Below are 23,065 nucleotides of genomic sequence, written 5' to 3'. Positions count from 1 at the left end.
TAAAGATTGAAAAAAGTAGGTGCCAAACAGCTGCCCTGGGGAATTCCTGATTCTACCATGATTTTGTTGTACAGGCTTCCATTAAAGAACACTCTTTGTGTTCCGTTAGACAGGTAGCTCTGGGACGACAGGTAGCCTAGTGGTTAGAGTGGTAGGCCAGTAACCGAAAGATTGCTGGATCGAATCCCTGAGTTGACATGGTAAAACTGTGTCGTTCTGCCCCTGAACAAGGCAGTCCTAGGCCATCATTGAAAAAAAGAATTTGTTTATAACTGACTTGCCTAGTTAAATAAAGGTTACATTTTAAAAGAAAAACTCTTTATCCACAATATAGCAGGGGGTGTAAAGCCATGCGTTTTTTCAGCAGCAGACTATGGTCGATAATGCCAAAAGCTGCACTGAAGTCAAACAAAACAGCCCCAACAATATTTTTATCATCAATTTTTCTCAGCCAATCAGTCATTTGCAAGTGCGGTGCTTGTTGAATGAACTTCCCTATAAGCTAAAAGTCTATATTTGTTTACTGTAAAATAGCATTGTATCTGGTCAAAATTGTAAGGGTTGGTAACAGGCTGATTGGTCAGCTATTTAAGCCAGTAAAGGGAGCTTTACTATTCTTGGGTAGTGGAATGACTTTAGCTTCCCTCCAGGCCTGAGGGCACACACTTTCTAGAAGGCTTAAATTAAAGACAAGGCAAATAGGAATGGCAATATCGGCTGCTATTATCCTCAATTTTCCATCCACGTTGTCAGACACCAGAGTCACTTGTCATTGTAGATTTTATTTGCGCAAAATTTCATTGAAGATGCTCCAAAGATTTTTACTATCATTCTTCATGTCATTTATCTTTGTTTCATTGTGTACTTTATTCGTTTTATTCAGTTTAGTCACATGATTTCTCAATTTGCAATAGGTTTGCCAATCAGTTATACAGCCAGACCTATTTGCCATCTCTTTTGCCTCCCTCTTCATTATACCATTTTTTAAATTCCTCATCAATTCACATGGATTTAACAGTTTTTACAGTCATTTTCTTAATGGGTGCATGCTTATTAGTAGCTGGGATAAGCAGTTTCAAATGTGTCAAGGGCAGTGTCTGGTTGCTCCTCAATACACACCACAGACCAACAAATATTATTTACATCAATAACATATTAACACATAACTAATATTAACACATAATATTAGTCCCAGCCTTTGGAACGGTGGTTTTCCTAGACATGGCTCCTATATTGTGATCACTACATCTGATGGATCTGGATACTGCTTTAATGTCTGCAGCATTAGTAAAGATATGATCAAACCATGTTGATGATTTTCATTCCTCTACTGTTTGTCACTACCCTGGTAGGTTGATTGATAACCTGAACAAGGTTGCCGGCACTGGTTACCGTTTGAAGCTTTTGCTTGAGTGGGCAGCCTGATCACAGCTTTTCTTCAGTACTAGTTAATTAATGACCAAAGTCTTGAGTTTAGTTTGCCTGTTCTACAGTCTTGTAAAGATAGGGGGGTTGACTGTAACATCCATAATGTTTTAAGGAAAAGTTTTTGTAAAACAAGCACCTTACATTGGATCATCTTGAAACTTTCTCTCCAAAGCTAACTTTCATCAAGGTTTTATATGGTCAATTGGTTTCTCTCTTTTCATTGGCAGAATCCTTTTTCAGTGTTATGATATTCATAACATCCATATACACGAGTCTATCTTCCTGTCAACTAACAGAACTCTGCTGGTTGTCCTGATAACAGATACCAGTCTATCGTCCTGTCAACTAACAGAACTCTGCTGGTTATCCTGGTAACAGACACCAGTCTATCTTCCTGCTAACAGATACCAGTGGGCAGATCTATTGTATTTGTTCAAACTAAACTACAGCACTTACTTTGATGTGTCAAATCTGATCCTTTCTTCTCTTCTCCTCCTCTCACAGTTCCACTCAGCCCCGTTGTTTTCCTGCAGTCCACCAGCTGCACAGACAACCTCTTCATACCCAGCAGTAAGGTGCTACCAGGAGAGGCACGACACAGGGACTCCGGGAGGGAGGAAGGGCTAGCGTTGTCCTGGTAACCATAAAGAGGGGACACAGACGCACATCATTATGGATGCTGATGCCACTGTTGTCATGAAGTGCTTTACAGAAACCCAGCCCAGAGAGAGCAAGCTGTATGCTAGACCAGACCAAGCTGTATGCTAGACCAGACCGAGCTGTATGCTAGACCAAACCAAGCTGTATGCTAGACCAGACCAAGCTGTACCATCTGGTGTTCTGATCTGGAGAGACTCTTCTCTGCCTCGTCAGCATCAGGATGTTGTTGAGGCTCCCCAGAGGATCCACCATAGTCATGTCTCTCTCCTGTGTTAATGAGAACAGCAAACAGATGGTAAACTTATGATCTTCTATTACAATCAGTCTTACAAGAGGCATGACTATGTCTACAAAGGTCCTATAAAATATTGTTTGTGATGCAAATGTAAAAGGATGCGTTTTCCGTCCCTTTTGATATTTTAAGTAGAGATTTTGTTTCAATATTGAATTTTAAAAGCCTGTTATACTAGATGAGGGGAACTTTAATGTAGACCACATGGAGAATTCAATACATTGAATTGAAAAGTCCCTAAAATATATGAACCAATGGCAGATTGACCCTTTAACAATTCCTACAGTACTGAACAACATATTCAAGTGTAGAACTTCAGTAGAATGCCCCTTAAAAACCACACATTAGTTCAACAACGGCATAGTTTGTGCCCGTTGAAGACAGTACTCACTGGTGTTAATCTGATATTCTGTCTCTTCCTCTTTCACTCCCAAAACGTCTTCCTCCTTCACCTTTATTGAGATAGCATCCTCTTCCTCTCTAAACGGTTCTTTCTCTTCTTTCACTATAACAGCCTCCTCTTCCTCCTTTTTCATTCTAAAAGGTTCTTTCTCTTCTTTCACTATAACAGCCTCTTCTTCCTTCACTGTAACAGTCTCATCTTCCTCCTTTTTCATTCTAAAAGGTTCTTTCTCTTCTTTCACTGTAACATCCTCCTCTTCTTCAATGTTCAGCGCCAGAACTTCGTTCTCCGTACGGCAAACCTCCTCTTCTTTAGCAGGGGATGAGTACTTTAATGAACTCATGGTCAGGGATGTTAGCTAGCTCGTTAGCATTAGCGAATAGCCTAGTGCTAGGCTCAGTATCAATATATAACAAGTTTGCAAATTAGGTTACAGTTAACCAGTTAATGCGTCAACAGATTTGTGTTTAAAACACTGAGATTAGATAATGTACATTAAGATGATCTAAAGCGTCAATCTTTCAGTTTTATGTTGGCTAGCAAGCTACCGACGTGGTTGAAAGAGTTGGCGCCTTGTTGTTCCTGAAGAAGCGTCCGTCCAGTCCATTATACGTCACGCAAGAAGAGTCACCTGAAAGACGCTCATCGCCATCTGCTGACTGGATTGGGTAACGCAGTTTGGAAACAATAGTTACTCCACTTTTTGTATTGGAAAGAACGTCATAATTATTTAACAATAAGCTGATATATTTTCTCTTACGTCTTACAACTAATACGTTCCTGTACACAGACGTAGAAGCGTAATATGAATATGTAGATGATGAATAAATACTTCCATGAATAGGAAGTGTGTTTATACACATTTACTCTGTTAATTTTTTCTCTAGATGTGACCATACTATTCCCTTAAATCTACGCTACAAAGCTACAACAGGTGTAGACATTACCGTGAAATTCTTACTGACAAGCCCTTAACCAACAATGTAGTTAAGAAAAATAAGGGTTAAGAAAAAAAGTTACACAATAAAAAAACTATAACGTGTTTACAGAGTCAATGTGGGGGCTATATACAGGAGGTACCAGTACAGAGTCAATGTGGAGGCTGTATACAGGGGGTACCAGTACAGAGTCAATGTGGAGGCTATATACAGGATGTACCAGTACAGAGTCAATGTGGAGGCTGTATACAGGGGGTTACAGTACAGAGTCAATGTGGGGGCTGTATACAGGGGGTACCAGTACAGAGTCAATGTGGAGGCTATATACAGGGGGTGCCAGTACAGAGTCAATGTGGAGGCTATATACAGGGGGTACCAGTACAGAGTCAATGTGGAGGCTATATACAGGGGGTACCAGTACAGAGTCAATGTGGAGGCTATATACAGGGGGTACCAGTACAGAGTCAATGTGGAGGCTATATACAGGGGGTACCAGTACAGAGTCAATGTGGAGGCTATATACAGGGGGTACCAGTACAGAGTCAATGTGGAGGCTATATACAGGGGGTACCAGTACAGAGTCAATGTGGAGGCTATATACAGGGGGTACCAGTACAGAGTCAATGTGGAGGCTATATACAGGGGGTACCAGTACAGAGTCAATGTGGAGGCTGTATACAGGGGTTACCAGTACAGAGTCAATGTGGAGGCTATATACAGGGGGTACCAGTACAGAGTCAATGTGGAGGCTATATACAGGATGTACCAGTACAGAGTCAATGTTGAGGCTATATACAGGAGGTACCAGTACAGAGTCAATGTGGAGGCTATATACAGGGGGTACCGGTACAGAGTCAATGTGGAGGCTGTATACAGGGGGTACCGGTACAGAGTCAATGTGAAGGTTATATACAGGGGGTACCAGTACAGAGTCAATGTGGAGTTTATATACAGGGGGTACCAGTACAGAGTCAATGTGGAGGCTATATACAGGAGGTACCAGTACAGAGTCAATGTGGAGGCTATATACAGGAGGTACCAGTACAGTGTCAATGTGGAGGCTATATACAGGAGGTACCAGTACAGAGTCAATGTGGAGGCTGTATACAGGATGTACCAGTACAGAGTCAATGTGGAGGCTATATACAGGAGGTACCGATACAGAGTCAATGTGGAGGCTATATACAGGGGGTACCGGCAGAGAGTCATAGTGGAGGCTATATACAAGGGTTACCAGTACATAGTCAATGTGGAGGCTATATACAGGAGGTACCAGTACAGAGTCAATGTGGAGGCTATATAGAGTGGTACCAGTACATAGTCAATGTGGAGGCTATATACAGGAGGTACCAGTACAGAGTCAATGTGGAGGCTATATAGAGTGGTACCAGTACAGAGTCAATGTGGAGGCTATATACAGGAGGTACCAGTACAGAGTCAATGTGGAGGCTATATACAGGGGGTACCAGTACAGTCAATGTGGAGGCGATATACTGGGGGTACCAGTACAGAGTCAATGTGGAGGCTATATAGAGTGGTACCAGTACAGAGTCAATATGGAGGCTATATTCAGGGGGTACCAGTACAGAGTCAATGTGGAGGCTATATAGAGTGGTACCAGTACAGAGTCAATGTGGACGTAATAAAAGGAGCTACCAGTACAGAGTCAATGTGGAGGCTATAAACAGGAGTTACCAGCACAGAGTCAATGTGGAGGCTATATTCAGGAGGTATAAGTACAGAGTCAATGTGGAGGCTATGTACAGGGGGTACCAGTACAGAGTCAATGTGGAGGCTATATACAGGAGGTACCGGTACAGAGTCGATGTGGAGGCTATTATAAAATAAGGATCTGCTGGAGTCCAAGTCAAACCAAGATTCTTTATTTCTGAGCTCAGAGAGAATAACAGAGTTACACAGCGCAGTGTAGACAGTCTGAATTCCTGAAGCCTTGAGTGACTAGCAAATATCTTTATAGTTTCCTGTTCCTGGGAGGGACTTTATTCATACAAGGACACAGGTGTAAATTGGTTTGCAACACAGGATGATACTCCCAAGAACAGAAGATTATAATAGGACAGTTTCACAAGGTTAGTCACATACTCAGTTGTGGACACACAAACAATTAACATTTTCCATTACAGAGTCTGAACAGTTTCATTTCATTAAATCATCAGTGGGCCAACAATGCAGATGTCAACAATGGAACTAATGCATCACATCCAAATATCACTTGATTATCTGTAGTGCTGGAGGAATGACACACCCAGATAAACACACAGTCAGAGTTTTAAAAAAGGACCGTTTAAAAGAAGTAACCTGATCTTCTTTATATTCAAACTGACAGACTCCATATTCAATTCATGTTTTCTAATAAAAACAAATATATGTTTGAGTATACCCTGTACCATTTAATTTCATCTGGTAAAGACAGGTAAACACATTGTCAGTCAACAATATAAGACAACGGGAGCACTGTGTATGTTCTCTGATGAATTTTAAGTCAATGTGATGTGAAATATCAACATACACGCTAAGAGAAGTAATTTCTCTCTCCTGTGTATTCTCTAATGACGTTTAAGTGACTTATGAGTAATATGTTTTCCCACAGTCTGAGCTTTTTTTGTGTGTGTGTATTCTCTCATATTGTTTCAGATTCCCCGACCGGTCGAAACACGTTCCACATTGCGAGCAGTGGTAAGGCTTCTATCCTGTGTGTATTCTCTCATGCCGTTTCAGCTCCCCCGAACGGACGAAACACTTTCCACATTGGGAGCAGTGGTAAGGCTTCTCTCCTGTGTGTATTCTTTCGTGCTGTTTCAGCGTCCCTGAATGGTTGAAACACTTCCCACACTGGGAGCAGTGGTAAGGCTTCTCTCCTGTGTGTATTCTCTCATGTTCTTTCCGCGCCCCCGGCTGGTTGAAACCCTTGCCACACTGGGAGCAGTGGTAAGGCTTCTCTCCTGTGTGTATTCTCTCGTGAGTTTTCAGCGCCCCCGGCTGGTTGAAACCCTTTCCACACTGGGAGCAGTGGTAAGGCTTCTGCCCAGTGTGTATTCTCTCATGACGTTTCAGGTGTCCTCTCTGGTTAAAACACTTTCCACACTGGGAGCAGTGGTAAGGCTTCTCTCCTGTGTGTATTTTCTCGTGTTGTTTCAGCAACCCCGACCAGGAGAAACACTTTCCACATTGGGAGCAGTGGTAAGGCTTCTCTCCTGTGTGTATTCTCTCGTGTTGTTTCAGCTCCCCCAAACCGTCAAAACACTTTCCACATTGGGAGCAGCGGTAAGGCTTCTCTCCTGTGTGTATTCTCTCATGTTGTCTCAGCGTCCCCGAACGGACGAAACACATTCCACATTGGGAGCAGTGGTAAGGCTTCTCTCCTGTGTGTATTATCTCATGTTGCTTCAGCGTCCCCGAACGGGCGAAACACATTCCACATTGGGAGCAGTGGTAAGGCTTCTCTCCTGTGTGTATTATCTCATGTTGTTTCAGCACCCCTGGCTGGTTGAAACCCTTTCCACACTGGGAGCAGTGGTAAGGCCTCTCCCCTGTGTGTATTCTCTTATGTGTTTTCAGTTGTGCTTTCTGTTTAAAACTCTTTTCACACGGGGAGCACTGGAGTCGTCTTGCTGGTTTGGACGTCCCTGGCTCTGGTTCCTCTGAGTCTGGTGTTTCTCCTGCCAAAGATAGTGTTATTTTTAAATAGAGACCCAAATGAAACCACATGATAAAACAACCTTGCTACGAGGGTAAATCCTAAATCCGATCTCTCAATAACCTGAGGCCAGTTTTAACAATCTTAGTGTGATTTTAAAACAAATGTAGAGCTTCCTGGTAATTACTGCTATGTTTACATTACTTATTCATCCTGTTTTACAAGTCAGAACACAAAAACCTAGACAGTTCTAGGACACTGAAGACACAGACGTCGCTGGATTCCAATTGAACAGGTGGTTCTAAATATATAACATTCATAGCTGTATGATACAGAATGTGACCTACACACTTCCTTAAACATAAAATAACTAAAGAAGTCATTTTGTGTGGAAGTCCAAAACTAGTTTTTACGTCGAAGATACAAAGCACATCAGTAACATCTCCCTGTTGTTGAAAGGGTTCGACACATTTCTGTTTAAATGGACCAATTTCTTATTTAGACATTCACAGATTTTCAACATTTTGATTATCGTTGATGTCATATTTTGGGTAAAGTCAAAAATAATCAAGAAGCTGATGGAACAGCTTGATTATTACACAGGTGCACCTTGTGCTGGGGATAATAAAAGGCTACTCAAAAATGTGCAGTTTGCTCACACAACAATGCCACAGATCTCTGAGGGAGCGGGCAATTGGCATGCTGACTGCAGGAATGTCCACTGGAGCTGTTGTCAGGGAAATTAATGTACAGTACCAGACAAAAGTTTGGACTCACCTACTCATTCAAGGGTTTTTCTTTATTTTGACTATTTTCTACATAGTAGAATAATAGAGAAGACATCAAAATTATTAAAAACACATGGAATCATGTAGTAACCACAAGTGTTGAATCAAAAATATATATTTTATTCTTCAAAAGTTGCCACCCTTGCTTTCTCTCAACCAGCTTCACCTGGAATCCTTTTCCAACAGTCTTGTAGGAGTTCCCACATATGCTGAGAACTTGTAGGCTGATTTTCCTTTACTCTGCGATCCAAATCAACCCAAACTATCTCGATTTGGTTGAGGTCGGGGGATTGTGTAGGCCAGGTCATCTGATGCAGCACTCCATCACTCTCCTTCTTGGTCAAATAGCTCTTACACGGCCTGGAAGTATGTTGAGTCATTGTCCTGTTGAAAAACAAAATGACAGTGGGACTAAGCCCAAACCAGTTGGGATGGCATATCGCTGCAGAATGCTGTGGTAGTCATGCTGGTTAAGTGTGACTTGAATAAATAAATCACTGACATTGTCAATAGCAAAGCACCCGCACACCATCACATGTCCTCCTCCATGCTTCACGGTGGGAACCACACATGCGGAGATAATCTGTTCATCTACTCCTCGTCTCACAAAGACATGAAGCTCGGAACCAAAAATCTCACATTTGGACTCATCAGACCCAAGGACAGATATCCACCAGTCTAATGTCCATTGCTCATGTTTCTTGGCCCAAGCAAGTCTCTTCTTCTTATTGGTGTCCTTTAGTAGTGGTTTCCTTGCAGAAATTCGACCATGAAGGCCTGATTCACGCAGTCTCCTCTGAACCGAGGATGTTGAGATGTGTCTCTTGCTTGAACTTTGTGAAGCATTTATTTGGGCTGCAATTTCTAAGTCTGGTAACTCTAATGAACTTATGCATCAGAAGTAACTCTGGGTCTTCCATTCTTGTGGTGGCCCTTAAAGTAATGATGGTCTGTTGCTTCTCTTTGCTTATTTGAGCTGTTCTTGACATAATATGGACTTCACCTTTTACCCAATAGGGCTATCTTCTGTATACCCCCATACCTTGTCACAACACAACTGATTGGCTCAAAACACATTAAAACCTGTTATGGCACATTAACTCTTGAAACTAGGGGGCACTATTTTAATTTATGGAAAAATAACATTCCCAAAGTAAACAGGCTATTTCTCAGGACCAGGTGCTAGAATATGCATATAATTGACAGCTTAGGATAGAAAACACTCAATATTGTCTGTGAATATAACAGAACTGATATTGCAGGCGAAAGCCTGAGAAAAATCCAATCAGGAAGTAACTCTTATTTTGAAACCTCTGCGTTCCTATGCATCCCTATTTACCATTGAGAGGGATATCAACCAGCTTCCTTTTTCTATGGCTTCCCTAATGTGTCTACAGTCACTAGACATAGTTTCATGCTTTTATTTAGAAAAATGAGCGTGAACGACAACATTGCGTCAGTGGTCAGGTGGTGGCTCTCAGAGTGATTTGTGCGTAATAGACAAAGGCGGCCATTGTGCCTCTCGCTCCTAGCGAAAAGCCAATTGTCCCGGTTGAAATATTATCGAATAGATATTTGAAAAACACCTAGAGGATTGATTATAAAAAACGTTTGCCATGTTTCTGCCGATATTATGGATCTAATTTGGAGGTTTTTTCCGGCGTTGTTGTGACCGCAACTTCCGGTGGATTTCTCAACAAAACGTGAAGAATAAACGGAGGTATTTTGGCTATAAAAAATTATCTTTATGGAACAAAATTAACATTTGCTGTCTAACTGGGAGTCTCGTGGGTGAAAACATCCGAAGCTCATCAAAGGTAAACGATTTAATTTGATTGATTTTCTGATTTTCGTGACCAAGCTCCCTGCTGCTAGCTGGACATAATGCTATGCTATCGATAAACTTACACAAATGCTTGTCTTGTTTTGGCTGTAAAGCATAATTTTTAAATCTGAGATGACAGGGTGATTAACAAAAGGCTAAGCTGTGTTTCACTATATTTCACTTGTGATTTCATGAATATGAATATTTTCTATTAAGATTTTTTGTCCGTTGACACCTGTTATGGCTAGGGATTCCGCTAGCGGAACGTTGACAACATCCGGTGAAATTGCAGAGTGCAAAGTATTTTATTTATTTATTAGAAATATTTAACTTTCATGCATTCACAAGTGCTAAGGTTAACTTCTTGTTAATCTAGCCACCGTGTCAGATTCCAAAAAGGCTTTACGGCAAAAGCAAACCATGCGATTATCTGAGGACAGCACCCCATCAAACAAACACACGACAATCATATTTCAACCCGCCAGGCGCGACACAAACCTCAGAAATAACGATATAATTCGTGCCTTACCTTTGAAGAGCTTCTTCTTTTGGCACACCAATATGTCCCATAAACATCACAAATGGTCCTTTTGTTCGATTAATTCCGTCGTTATATCTCCAAAATGTCAATTTATTTGGCGCATTAGATTTTTTAAAAACACTGGTTCCAACTCGCCCAACATGACTACAAAATATCTAATAAGTTACCTGTAAACGCTGTCCAAACATTTGAAACAACTTTCCGAATCCAACTTTAGGTATTTTAAAACGTAAATAATCGAGAAAATTTAAGATGGGATAAACTGTGTTCAATACCGGATAAAAACAACGTGAAGCGTGTGACCTGGAGCGCGCATCAAAACATTAGAGAGCACTAGGCTGGACCCTCGTTCTGAATAGCCGAACTTCATTTCTCTAAAGAAAAACATCAACCAATTTCTAAAGACTGTTGACATCTAGTGGAAGCAATAGGAACTGCAACCAAGTGCCACAGAAAAGTTCCACAAAAAAACATTTGAAAACAGTCACCTCAACAACAAAAAATTCCTCTTGGATGGTTTGTCCTTTGGGTTTAACCTGCCAAATAAGTTATGTTATACTCACATCCATTATTTTAACAGTTTTAGAAACTTTAGAGTGTTTTCTATCCAAACCTACCAATTTGATTCATATCCTAGCTTCTGGGCAGGTAGCAGGTAGTTTACTTTGGGAACGCTTTTCCTCCGGACGTGAAAATACTGCCCCCTATCCCAAAAAGAATTTATAAGGCAAGAAATTCCACAACTTAACTTCTAAAAAGGCACACATGTTAATTGAAATGACTTCCCGGTGACTACCTGGAAGCGCTACTCTATCTATTCCACTCTCATCCTTTCGGTTTTAATAATATTTAATAACAATAATAATAATGTTATAATAGGTAATAACTAACTTTAATAACTAGGATTAATACCTGCCTGGCGCACCAACAAAATCTTCATATTTACCCCACTCTAACAATACCACTACAGAATTAGCATAAGAGGCCATGTAACTTAAGGTAATCAGAAATATTTAGGACTAACTTATTACTTGCCACCCATTCTGAAACTAACTGCAGCTCTATGTTAAGTGTTGCAGTCATTTCAGTCGCTGTAGTAGCTGACGTGTACAGTGTTGAGTCATCCGCATACATAGACTCACTGGCTTTACTCAAATGTCATTGGCATGTTGTTGGTAAAGATTGAAGAAAGTAGGTGCCAAACAGCTACCCTGGGGAATTCCTGATTCTACCATGATTTTGTTGTACAGGCTTCCATTAAAGAACACTCTTTGTGTTCCGTTAGACAGGTAGCTCTGGGACGGCAGGTAGCCTAGTGGTTAGAGTGGTAGGCCAGTAACCGAAAGATTGCTGGATCGAATCCCTGAGTTGACATGGTAAAACTGTGTCGTTCTGCCCCTGAACAAGGCCGTCCTAGGCCGTCATTGAAAAAAAGAATTTGTTCTTAACTGACTTGCCTAGTTAAATAAAGGTTATATTTTAAAAGAAAAACTCTTTATCCACAATATAGCAGGGGGTGTAAAGCCATACGTCTTTTTCAGCAGCAGACTATGATCGATAATGCCAAAAGATGCACTGAAGTCAAACAAAACAGCCCCAACAATATTTTTATCAGCAATTTTTCTCAGCCAATCAGTCATTTGCAAGTGCTGTGCTTGTTGAATGAACTTCCCTATAAGCTAAAAGTCTATATTTGTTTACTGTAAAATAGCATTGTATCTGGTCAAAATTGTAAGGGTTGGTAACAGGCTGATTGGTCAGCTATTTAAGCCAGTAAAGGGAGCTTTACTATTCTTGGGTAGTGGAATGACTTTAGCTTCCCTCCAGGCCTGAGGGCACACACTTTCTAGAAGGCTTAAATTAAAGACAAGGCAAATAGGAATGGCAATATTGGCTGCTATTATCCTCAATTTTCCATCCACGTTGTCAGACACCAGTGACTTGTCATTGTAGATTTTATTTGCGCAAAATTTCATTGAAGATGCTCCAAAGATTTTTACTATCATTCTTCATGTCATTTATCTTTGTTTCATTGTGTACTTTATTATTTTTATTCAGTTTAGTCACATGATTTCTCAATTTGCAATAGGTTTGCCAATCAGTTATACAGCCAGACCTATATGCCATCTCTTTTGCCTCCCTCTTCATCATACCATTTTTAAAATTCCTCATCAATTCACGTGGATTTAACAGTTTTTACAGTCATTTTCTTAATGGGTGCTACTTATTAGTAGCTGGGATAAGCATTTTCAAATGTGTCAAGGGCAGTGTCTGGTTGCTCCTCAATACACACCACAGACCAACAAATATTATTTACATCAATAACATATTAACACATAACTAATATTAACACATAATATTAGTCCCAGCCTTTGGAACGGTGGTTTTCCTAGACATGGCTCCTATATTGTGATCACTACATCTGATGGATCTGGATACTGCTTTAATGTCTGCAGCATTAGTAAAGATATGATCAAACCATGTTGATGATTTCATTCCTCTACTGTTTGTCAATACCCTGGTAGGTTGATTGATAACCTGAACAAGGTTGCCGGCACTGGTTACAGTTTGAAGCTTTTGCTTGAGTGGGCAGCCTGATCACAGCTTTTCTTCAGTACTAGTTAATTAATGACCAAAGTCTTGAGTTTAGTTTGCCTGTTCTACAGTCTTGTAAAGATAGGGGGGTTGACTGTAACATCCATAATGTTTTAAGGAAAAGTTTTTGTAAAATTGGATCATCTTGAAACTTTCTCTCCAAAGCTAACTTTCATCAAGGTTTTATATGGTCAATTGGTTTCTCTCTTTTCATTGGCAGAATCCTTTTTCAGTGTTATGATATTCATAACATCCATATACACGAGTCTATCTTCCTGTCAACTAACAGAACTCTGCTGGTTGTCCTGAAAACAGATACCAGTCTATCGTCCTGTCAACTAACAGAACTCTGCTGGTTATCCTGGTAACAGACACCAGTCTATCTTCCTGGTAACAGATACCAGTGGGCAGATCTATTGTATTTGTTCAAACTAAACTACAGCACTTACTTTGATGTGTCAAATCTGATCCTTTCTTCTCTTCTCCTCCTCTCACAGTTCCACTCAGCCCCGTTGTTTTCCTGCAGTCCACCAGCTGCACAGACAACCTCTTCATACCCAGCAGTAAGGTGCTACCAGGAGAGGCACGACACAGGGACTCCGGGAGGGAGGAAGGGCTAGCGCTGTCCTGGTAACCATAAAGAGGGGACACAGACGCACATCATTATGGATGCTGATGCCACTGTTGTCATGAAGTGCTTTACAGAAACCCAGCCCAGAGAGAGCAAGCTGTATGCTAGACCAGAACAAGCTGCATGCTAGACCAGACCAAGCTGTATGCTAGACCAGACCAAGCTGTATGCTAGACCAGACCAAGCTGTATGCTAGACCAGACCAAGCTGTATGCTAGACCAGACCAAGCTGTACCATCTGGTGTTCTGATCTGGAGAGACTCTTCTCTGCCTCGTCAGCATCAGGATGTTGTTGAGGCTCCCCAGAGGATCCACCATAGTCATGTCTCTCTCCTGTGTGAACGAGAACATCAAAATTAGTAGTAAACTCCCTTTGATATTTTAAGTGAAGATTATGCTTCAATATAGAATTTTAAAAGCCTGTTATACTAGATGAGGGGAACTTTAATATAGACAACATGGAGAATTCAATACATCTAATTGAAAAGTCCCTAAAATATATGAACAAATGGCAGATTGACGCTTTATCAATTCCTACAGTACTGAACAACATATTCAAGGGTAATACTTCAGTAGAATGCCCCTTAAAGACCACCCATTAGTTCAACAACTGCATAGTTTGTGCCCCTGTTTTTAAGACAGTACTCACTGGTGTTAATCTGATATTCTGTCTCTTCCTCTTTCACTCCAAAAACATCTTCCTCCTTCACCTTTATTGAGACAGCATCCTCTTCTTCTCTAAAAGGTTCATTCTCTTCTTTCACTATAACAGTCTCCTCTTCCTCCTTTTTCATTCTGAAATGTTCTTTCACTATAACAGCATCTTCTTCCTTCACTATAACAGTCTCCTCTTCCTCCTTTTTCATTCTGAAATGTTCTTTCACTATAACAGCATCTTCTTCCTTCACTATAACAGCCTCATCTTCCTCCTTTTTCATTCTAAAAGGTTCTTTCTCTTCTTTCACTGTAACCTCATCCTCTTCTTCAATGTTCAGTGCCAGAACTTCTTTCTCCAAACAGCAGACCTCCTCTTCTATAGCAGGGATGAGTACTTTAATGAACTCATGGTCAGGGATGTTAGCTAGCTAGTTAGCATTAGCGACTAGCTTAGTGCTAGGCTCAGCATAAATCTTTAACAAGTTTGCAAATTAGGTTACAGTTAACCAGTTAATACGTCAACAGAACTGTGTTTAAAACACTGAGATTAGATAATGTACATTAAGATGGTCTAAAGCGTCAATCTTTCACTTTTATGTTGGCTAGCAAGCTACCGACATGGTTGGAATAGTTGGTGCCTTGTTGTTCCTGAAGAAGCGTCCCGTCCAGTCCATTATACGTCACGAAAGAAGCATCTCCTGAAAGATATACATCGCCATCTGCTGGCTGGAGTGGGTAACGCAGTTTGGAAACAATAGGTACTACACTTTTTGTATTGGAAAGAACGTCATAATAATTTAACAATAAGCTGATATATTTTCTCTTTCGTCTTACAACTACTACTTTCCGGTACACAGACGTAGAAGTGTAATATGAATATGTAGATGATGAATAAATACTTCTATGAATAGGTAGCGTGTTAATACACATTTTCTCTGTTCATTTTTCACAATCATTTTTGTCTAGATGTGACCATACTATTCCCTTAAAGCCACGCTCTATAAGATACAAATCATCCTGTAAACAACAGAGCAAATGCATCACATGCAAATAGCACTTGAATATCTGTCCTGCTATACACTGGGTAGACTAAACATTAAGAATACCTGCTCCTTCCATGACATAGACTGACCAGGTGAATCCAGGTGAAAGCTATGATCCTTTACTGATGTCACTGATGTTAAATCCACTTCAATCCGTGTAGATGAAGGGGAGGAGGCCAGTTAAATAAGGATTGTTAAGTGAAATGAGACATGGATTGTGTATGAGTACCATTCAGAGGGTGAATTGGGAAGACTAAATATTTAAGTGCCTTTGAACGGGGTATGGTAGTAGGTTCCAGGCGCACCGATTTGTGATTTGTTTTTCCAACTCAACAGTTTCCCATGTGTACCAAGAATGGTCCACCACCGTAACAGTGGAGGTCAGTGCCGTTAAGATGAGGGAGGACCATTTTGTTTTTCATGGGCATGTCCATATTTCTACTACAGCATGTTGGATGACTGTCATTCATATCCCATTCACCCTGTTCAACGTAACAGCGATAGGTCTAGGATACTACATTATACTTACATTTTCCCTATACCCATCATGAGGTAGCTACAACCTAGTCTATGAATAAAAGTTTACAACGTAGGTGCACACAGGTTGAGAGAAAAATTTGAGGTGACAGACAGTGACACATTCAATACCACTCTCGCCCGCTGATCTAGGATGTAATCATTAGTCCAGCAGTTGCAAACGAGAGTTTTTTTAAAACAAATTCAGGTATGTTTATCCCCGTTTTGTTCCGTTGAAGAAAGGTTTTTCAACAGAATCGTCGGAATGAATACACCCCTGATCATGTGTAAACACAGTTCACTTTAATTTCAGCCACGTTGTATTCCTTCTCTCCTCCTCTCACCTTTTCCCTTCGCTTCTGGACTTCAATGCACAACACATCAGCTGATGTGACCAGGTGAAAAAAAAACTTTTCCAAAACCTCGTAGGTTTGTATTGAAGTCAAATTACTCAGAGGAGAAACGGAAACTCGCTGTTCTCCAGGCTACACCATGGTGCTACCCTATAGAATGCTGCTGAGGCTACTGTAGACCTTCATGTCTTAATCAATTATTTGGTGACGTGATTATTTTTAATATTAGTTTATAGCCTCCCCTTCCTCCTCTGAGGAGCCTCCCCTTCCTCCTCTGAGGAGCCTCCCCTTCCTCCTCTGAGGAGCCTCCCCCTTTCTCCTCTGAGGAGCATCCCCTTCCTCCTCTCAGGAGCCTCCCCTTCCTCCTCTGAGGAGCCTCCCCTTCCTCCTCTCAGGAGCCTCCCCTTCCTCCTCTCAGGAGCCTCCCCTTCCTCCTCTGAGGAGCCTCCCCTTCCTCCTCTGAGGAGCCTCCCCCTTTCTCCTCTGAGGAGCATCCCCTTCCTCCTCTCAGGAGCCTCCCCTTCCTCCTCTGAGGAGCCTCCCCTTCCTCCTCTCAGGAGCCTCCCCTTCCTCCTCTCAGGAGCCTCCCCTTCCTCCTCTGAGGAGCCTCCACTGCACCCAAAGGAAGCATTGGAGTCAACATGGGCCAGCATCCCTGTGGAAAGCTTTCGACACCTTGTAGAGTCCATGCCCCGACGAATTGAGGCTATTCTGAGGGAGAAAGAGGAGGGTCCAACTCCATATTAGGAAGGTGTTCAAAATGTTTGGTATAATCAGTGGATATATCTGCCATTTAGCAGACACTTTTATCCAAAGGGATTTGCAGTCATGTTTGCAAACACCCAGGAATCAAACCCACTACCCTGGTTTAACAAGCACTATTCTCCACCAACTGAGCAACTGGACCACAAGGAATGATCAAGGAATGACGCACCTTTATTTAATCTTTATTTAACTAGGCAAGTCAGTTAAGAACACATTCTTATTTTCAATGACGGCCTAGGAATGGTGGGTTAACTGCCTTGTCTAGGGGTAGAACGCTAGATTTTCACCTTGTCAGCTCGGGGGATCCAAACTTGCAACCTTACAGTTAACTAGTCCAACGCTCTAACCACCTGCCTCTCATTACACTCCACGAGGATCCTGCCTGTTATGCAAATGCAGTAGAAGCCAAGGTAAGTTGCTAGCTAGCATTAAACTTCTTATAAAAAACTATCAATCATAATCACTAGTTATAACTACACATGGTTGATGATATTACTAGTTTATCTAGCATGTCCTGTCGATGCGGTGCGTATCGTTGCTCCAATGTGTACCTAACCATAAACACCAATGCCTTTCTTAAAATCAATACACAGAAGTATGTATTTTTAAACCTGCATATTTAGCTAGAAGCAATCCAGTTTAGCAGGCAATATTAACCAGGTGAAAATGTGTCAATTCTCTTGCGTTCATTGCACGGAGAGTCAGGGTATTTGCAACAGTTTGGGCAGCCTGGCTCATTGCGAACTAATTTGCCAGGACTTTAAGTAATTATGACATAACATTGAAGGTTGTGCAATGTAACAAGTATATTTAGACTGAGGGATGCCACCCGTTAGATAAAATACCGAACGGTTCCGTATTTCACTGAAATAATAAACGTTTTGTTTTCGAAATGATAGTTTCCGTATTCGACCATATTAATGACCAAAGGCTCGTATTTCTGTGTGTTATGTTATAATTAAGTCTATGATCTGATAGAGCAGTCTGACTGAGCGATTGTAGGCTGCAGCAGGCTCGTAAGCATTCATTCAAACAGCACTGTCGTGCGTTTTGCCAGCAGCTCTTCGCAAGCACAGCGCTGTTTATGACTTCATGCCTATCAGCCTAATGGCTGGTGTAACCAATGTGAAATGGCTAGCTAGTTAGCGGGCGCACGCTAATAGCGTTTCAAACGTCACTCGCTCTGAGACTTGGAGTAGTTGTTCCCCTTGCTCTGCAAGGGCCTGCGGCTTTTGTGGAGCGATGGGTAACGCTGCTTCGAGTGTGGCTGTTGTCGATGTGTTCCTGGTTCGAGCCCAGGTAGGGGCGAGGAGAGGGACGGAAGCTATACTGTTACACTGGCAATACTAGAGTGCCTATAAGAACATCCAATAGTCAAAAGTATATGAAATACAAATGGTATAGAGAGAAATAGTTCTATAAATACTTTATTAACTACAACCTAAAACCTCTTACCTTGGAATATTGAAGTCTCATGTTAAAAGGAACCACCAGCTTTCATTTAGTTAGCTTTTTTACATGGCACATATTGCCATTTATTTACTTCTCCGACACTTTGTTTTTGCATTATTTAAACCAGTACAGAGTTAATGTGGAGGCTATATACAGGAGGTACCAGTACAGAGTTAATGTGGAGGCTATATACAGGAGGTACCAGTACAGAGTCAATGTGGAGGCTATATACAGGGGGTACCAGTACAGAGTCAATGTAGAGGCTATATACAGGGGGTACCGGTACAGGGTCAATGTGGAGGCTATATACAGGGGGTACCAGTACAGAGTCAATGTGGAGGCTATATACAGGGGGTACCAGTACAGAGTTAATGTGGAGGCTATATACAGGGGTGACCAGTACAGAGTCAATGTGGAGTCTATATACAGGGGGTACCAGTACAGAGTCAATGTGGAGGCTATATACAGGGGGTACCAGTACAGAGTCAATGTGGAGGCTATATACAGGGGGTACCAGTACAGAGTCAATGTGGAGGCTATATACAGGGGGTACCAGTACAGAGTCAATGTGGAGGCTATATACAGGAGATACCAGTACAGAGTCAATGTGGAGGCTATATACAGGAGATACCAGTACAGAGTTAATGTGGAGGCTATATACAGGAGATACCAGTACAGAGTCAATGTGGAGGGTATATACAGGAGATACCAGTACAGAGTTAATGTGGAGAATATATACAGGAGGTACCAGTACAGAGTCAATGTGGAGGCTATATACAGGAGGTACCAGTACAGAGTCAATGTGGAGGCTATATACAGGAGGTACCAGTACAGAGTCAATGTGGAGGCTATATACAGGGGGTACCAGTACAGAGTCAATGTGGAGGCTATATATAGGGGTTACCAGTACAGAGTCAATGTGGAGGCTATATACAGGGGTTACCAGTACAGAGTCAATGTGGAGGCTATATACAGGGGGTACCAGTACAGAGTCAATGTGGAGGCTATATACAGGGGTTACCAGTACAGAGTCAATGTGGAGGCTATATACAGGGGGTACCAGTACAGAGTCAATGTGGAGGCTATATACAGGGGGTACCAGTACAGAGTCAATGTGGAGGCTATATACAGGGGGTACCGGTACAGAGTCAATGTGGAGGCTATATACCCGGGGTACCAGTACAGAGTCAATGTGGAGGCTATATTAAGGGGGTACCAGTACAGTGGAGGCTATACAAGGGATGTTTACATACACTTAGGATGGAGTCATTAAAACTCGGTTTTCAACAACTCCACAAATGTCTTGTTAACAAACTATAGTTTTGGCAAGTCAGTTAGGACAACTACTTTGTGCATGGCACAAGTCATTTTTCCAACAATTGTTTACAGACAGATTATTTCACTTATAATTCACTGTATCACAATGCCAGTGGGTCAGAAGTTTACATACACTATGTTGACTTTGCCTTTAAACAGCTTGGAAAATGCCAGAAAATGATGACATGGCGTTCGAAGCCTCTGATAGGCTAATTGACATAATTTGAGTCAATTGGAGGTGTACCTGTGGATGTATTTCAAGGTCTACCATCAAACTCCATCAAAGTACCTCTTTGCTTGACATCATGTGAAAATCAAAAGAAATCAGCCAAGACCTCAGAAAAAGAATTGTAGACCTCCACAGGTCTGGTTCATCCTTCTGAGAAATTTCCAAACGCCTGAAGGTATCATGTTCATCTTTACATACAATAGTATGCAAGTATAAACACCATGGGACCACACAGCCGTCATACCGCTCAGGAAGGAGACTTGTTCTGTCTCCTAGAGATTAACATACGTTGGTGCGAAAAGAGCAAATCAATCCCAGAATAACAGCAAAGGACCTTGTGAAGATGCTGGAAGAAACAGGAACAAAAATATCTATATCCATAGTAAAATGAGTCCTATATCAACATAACCTGAAAGGCCGCTCAGCAAGGAAGAAGCCACTGAAGAAGGGCCTTGGTTAGGGATGTATCCTTGTTTTGAATCCCAGCCGCCGTAGGAGGCCTTTTGGTAGGCCGCCATTGTAAATAGGCGGCCTACCAGTACAGAACATAACAAAATGTGGAACAAGTCAAGAGGTCTGAATACCTCCCGAATGCGTTGTACAGTGCCTTGCGAAAGTATTCGGCCCCCTTGAACTTTGCGACCTTTTGCCACATTTCAGGCTTCAAACATAAAGACATAAAACTGTATTTTTTTGTGAAGAATCAACAACAAGTGGGACACAATCATGAAGTGGAACGACATTTATTGGATATTTCAAACTTTTTTAACAAATCAAAAACTGAAAAATTGGGCGTGCAAAATTATTCAGCCCCTTTACTTTCAGTGCAGCAAACTCTCTCCAGAAGTTCAGTGAGGATCTCTGAATGATCCAATGTTGACCTAAATGACTAATGATGATAAATACAATCCACCTGTGTGTAATCAAGTCTCCGTATAAATGCACCTGCACTGTGATAGTCTCAGAGGTCCGTTAAAAGCGCAGAGAGCATCATGAAGAACAAGGAACACACCAGGCAGGTCCGAGATACTGTTGTGAAGAAGTTTAAAGCCGGATTTGGATACAAAAAGATTTCCCAAGCTTTAAACATCCCAAGGAGCACTGTGCAAGCGATAATATTGAAATGGAAGGAGTATCAGACCACTGCAAATCTACCAAGACCTGGCCGTCCCTCTAAACTTTCAGCTCATACAAGGAGAAGACTGATCAGAGATGCAGCCAAGAGGCCCATGATCACTCTGGATGAACTGCAGAGATCTACAGCTGAGGTAGGAGACTCTGTCCATAGGACAACAATCAGTCGTATAGTGCACAAATCTGGCCTTTATGGAAGAGTGGCAAGAAGAAAGCCATTTCTTAAAGATATCCATAAAAAGTGTTGTTTAAAGTTTGCCACAAGCCACCTGGGAGACACACCAAACATGTGGAAGAAGGTGCTCTGGTCAGATGAAACCAAAATTGAACTTTTTGGCAACAATGCAAAACGTTATGTTTGGCGTAAAAGCAACACAGCTCATCGCCCTGACCACACCATCCCCACTGTCAAACATGGTGGTGGCAGCATCATGGTTTGGGCCTGCTTTTCTTCAGCAGGGACAGGGAAGATGGTTAAAAGTGATGGGAAGATGGATGGAGCCAAATACAGGACCATTCTGGAAGAAAACCTGATGGAGTCTGCAAAAGACCTGAGACTGGGACAGAGATTTGTCTTCCAACAAGACAATGATCCAAAACATAAAGCAAAATCTACAATGGAATGGTTCAAAAATAAACATATCCAGGTGTTAGAATGGCCAAGTCAAAGTCCAGACCTGAATCCAATCGAGAATCTGTGGAAAGAACTGAAAACTGCTGTTCACAAATGCTCTCCATCCAACCTCACTGAGCTCGAGCTGTTTTGCAAGGAGGAATGGGAAAAAATGTCAGTCTCTCGATGTGCAAAACTGATAGAGACATACCCCAAGCGACTTACAGCTGTAATCGCAGCAAAAGGTGGCGCTACAAAGTATTAACTTAAGGGGGCTGAATAATTTTGCACGCCCAATTTTTCAGTTTTTGATTTGTTAAAAAAGTTTGAAATATCCAATAAATGTCGTTCCACTTCATGATTGTCTCCCACTTGTTGTTGATTCTTCACAAAAAAATACAGTTTTATATCTTTATGTTTGAAGCCTGAAATGTGGCAAAAGGTCGCAAAGTTCAAGGGGGCCGAATACTTTCGCAAGGCACTGTATGTAGACCAGAATATCAGGAACAGGCTGGATGTGAGAAGGAGGTTGGCATCTCACTGCCATTCAGCATTCAGGAAGTAAACTGAAAATGCCAATTCCCTTCTATGGTTTTCAATTATGAAGAGGTAGAATTGGAATTTGATTTACTTCCTGAATTGACTGGAATTGAAATGGAATTGACTACAAAGCTGTTAGCTTCATCATTTAGTCAAACGATGTTATAATGCATAACGCTCACAGATGTGCTTGTTCTCATTGAGAAATTTTTTTTGTTGAATAACAGAAAAGAAGAAAAACATGAGCTTCTGAGAGACTGTTCCTCTCTTCCATAGTGAGAACACTATTTTCATTCCCACAGCCTTCATCACCGTCCCTGAAGTGTTTTCACTGTCTGATCTTCATTCCTACAGCCTTCATCACCGTCCCTGAAGTCTCTTCACTGTCTGATCTTCATTCCCACAGCCTTCCTCTCCATCCCTGGAGTCTCTTCACTGTCTGATCTTCATTCCTACAGCCTTCCTCTCCATCCCTGAAGTCTCTTCACTGTTTGATCTTCATTCCCACAGCCTTCCTCTCCATCCCTGAAGTCTCTTCACTGTTTGATCTTCATTCCCACAGCCTTCCTCTCCATCCCTGGAGTCTCTTCACTGTCTGATCTTCATTCCTACAGCCTCCTACAGCCTTCCTCTCCATCCCTGAAGTCTCTTCACTGTTTGATCTTCATTCCCACAGCCTTCCTCTCC

The 23,065-nt window shown here is 41.6% G+C and overlaps 1 protein-coding gene and 1 pseudogene across 1 annotated transcript; both read right to left on the bottom strand.

Moving 5' to 3' along the window:
• LOC116358843 (zinc finger protein 721-like) overlaps positions 1-2,380 on the bottom strand; it is an 83,692-nt pseudogene extending 81,312 nt beyond the window's left edge.
• Positions 2,381-5,588: 3,208 nt separating this feature from the next.
• On the bottom strand, positions 5,589-13,884 carry LOC116358841 (gastrula zinc finger protein XlCGF17.1-like). The gene is made up of 3 exons (XM_031811083.1): positions 13,880-13,884; positions 13,578-13,621; positions 5,589-7,401 (listed from the first exon to the last, which is right to left on the bottom strand). The coding sequence occupies exons 1-3, from the start codon at positions 13,882-13,884 to the stop codon at positions 6,428-6,430; spliced, it is 1,023 nt and encodes a 340-aa protein (XP_031666943.1). The 3' UTR covers positions 5,589-6,427.
• Between the last annotated feature and the right edge of the window lie 9,181 nt (positions 13,885-23,065).

The sequence above is a fragment of the Oncorhynchus kisutch genome, unplaced genomic scaffold (assembly GCF_002021735.2).
Source record: "Oncorhynchus kisutch isolate 150728-3 unplaced genomic scaffold, Okis_V2 Okis01b-Okis20b_hom, whole genome shotgun sequence".
NCBI lineage: Eukaryota > Metazoa > Chordata > Actinopteri > Salmoniformes > Salmonidae > Oncorhynchus > Oncorhynchus kisutch.
Note: the sequence above shows the minus strand (reverse complement) of the source record. Positions and strands in the feature narration are given on the sequence as shown.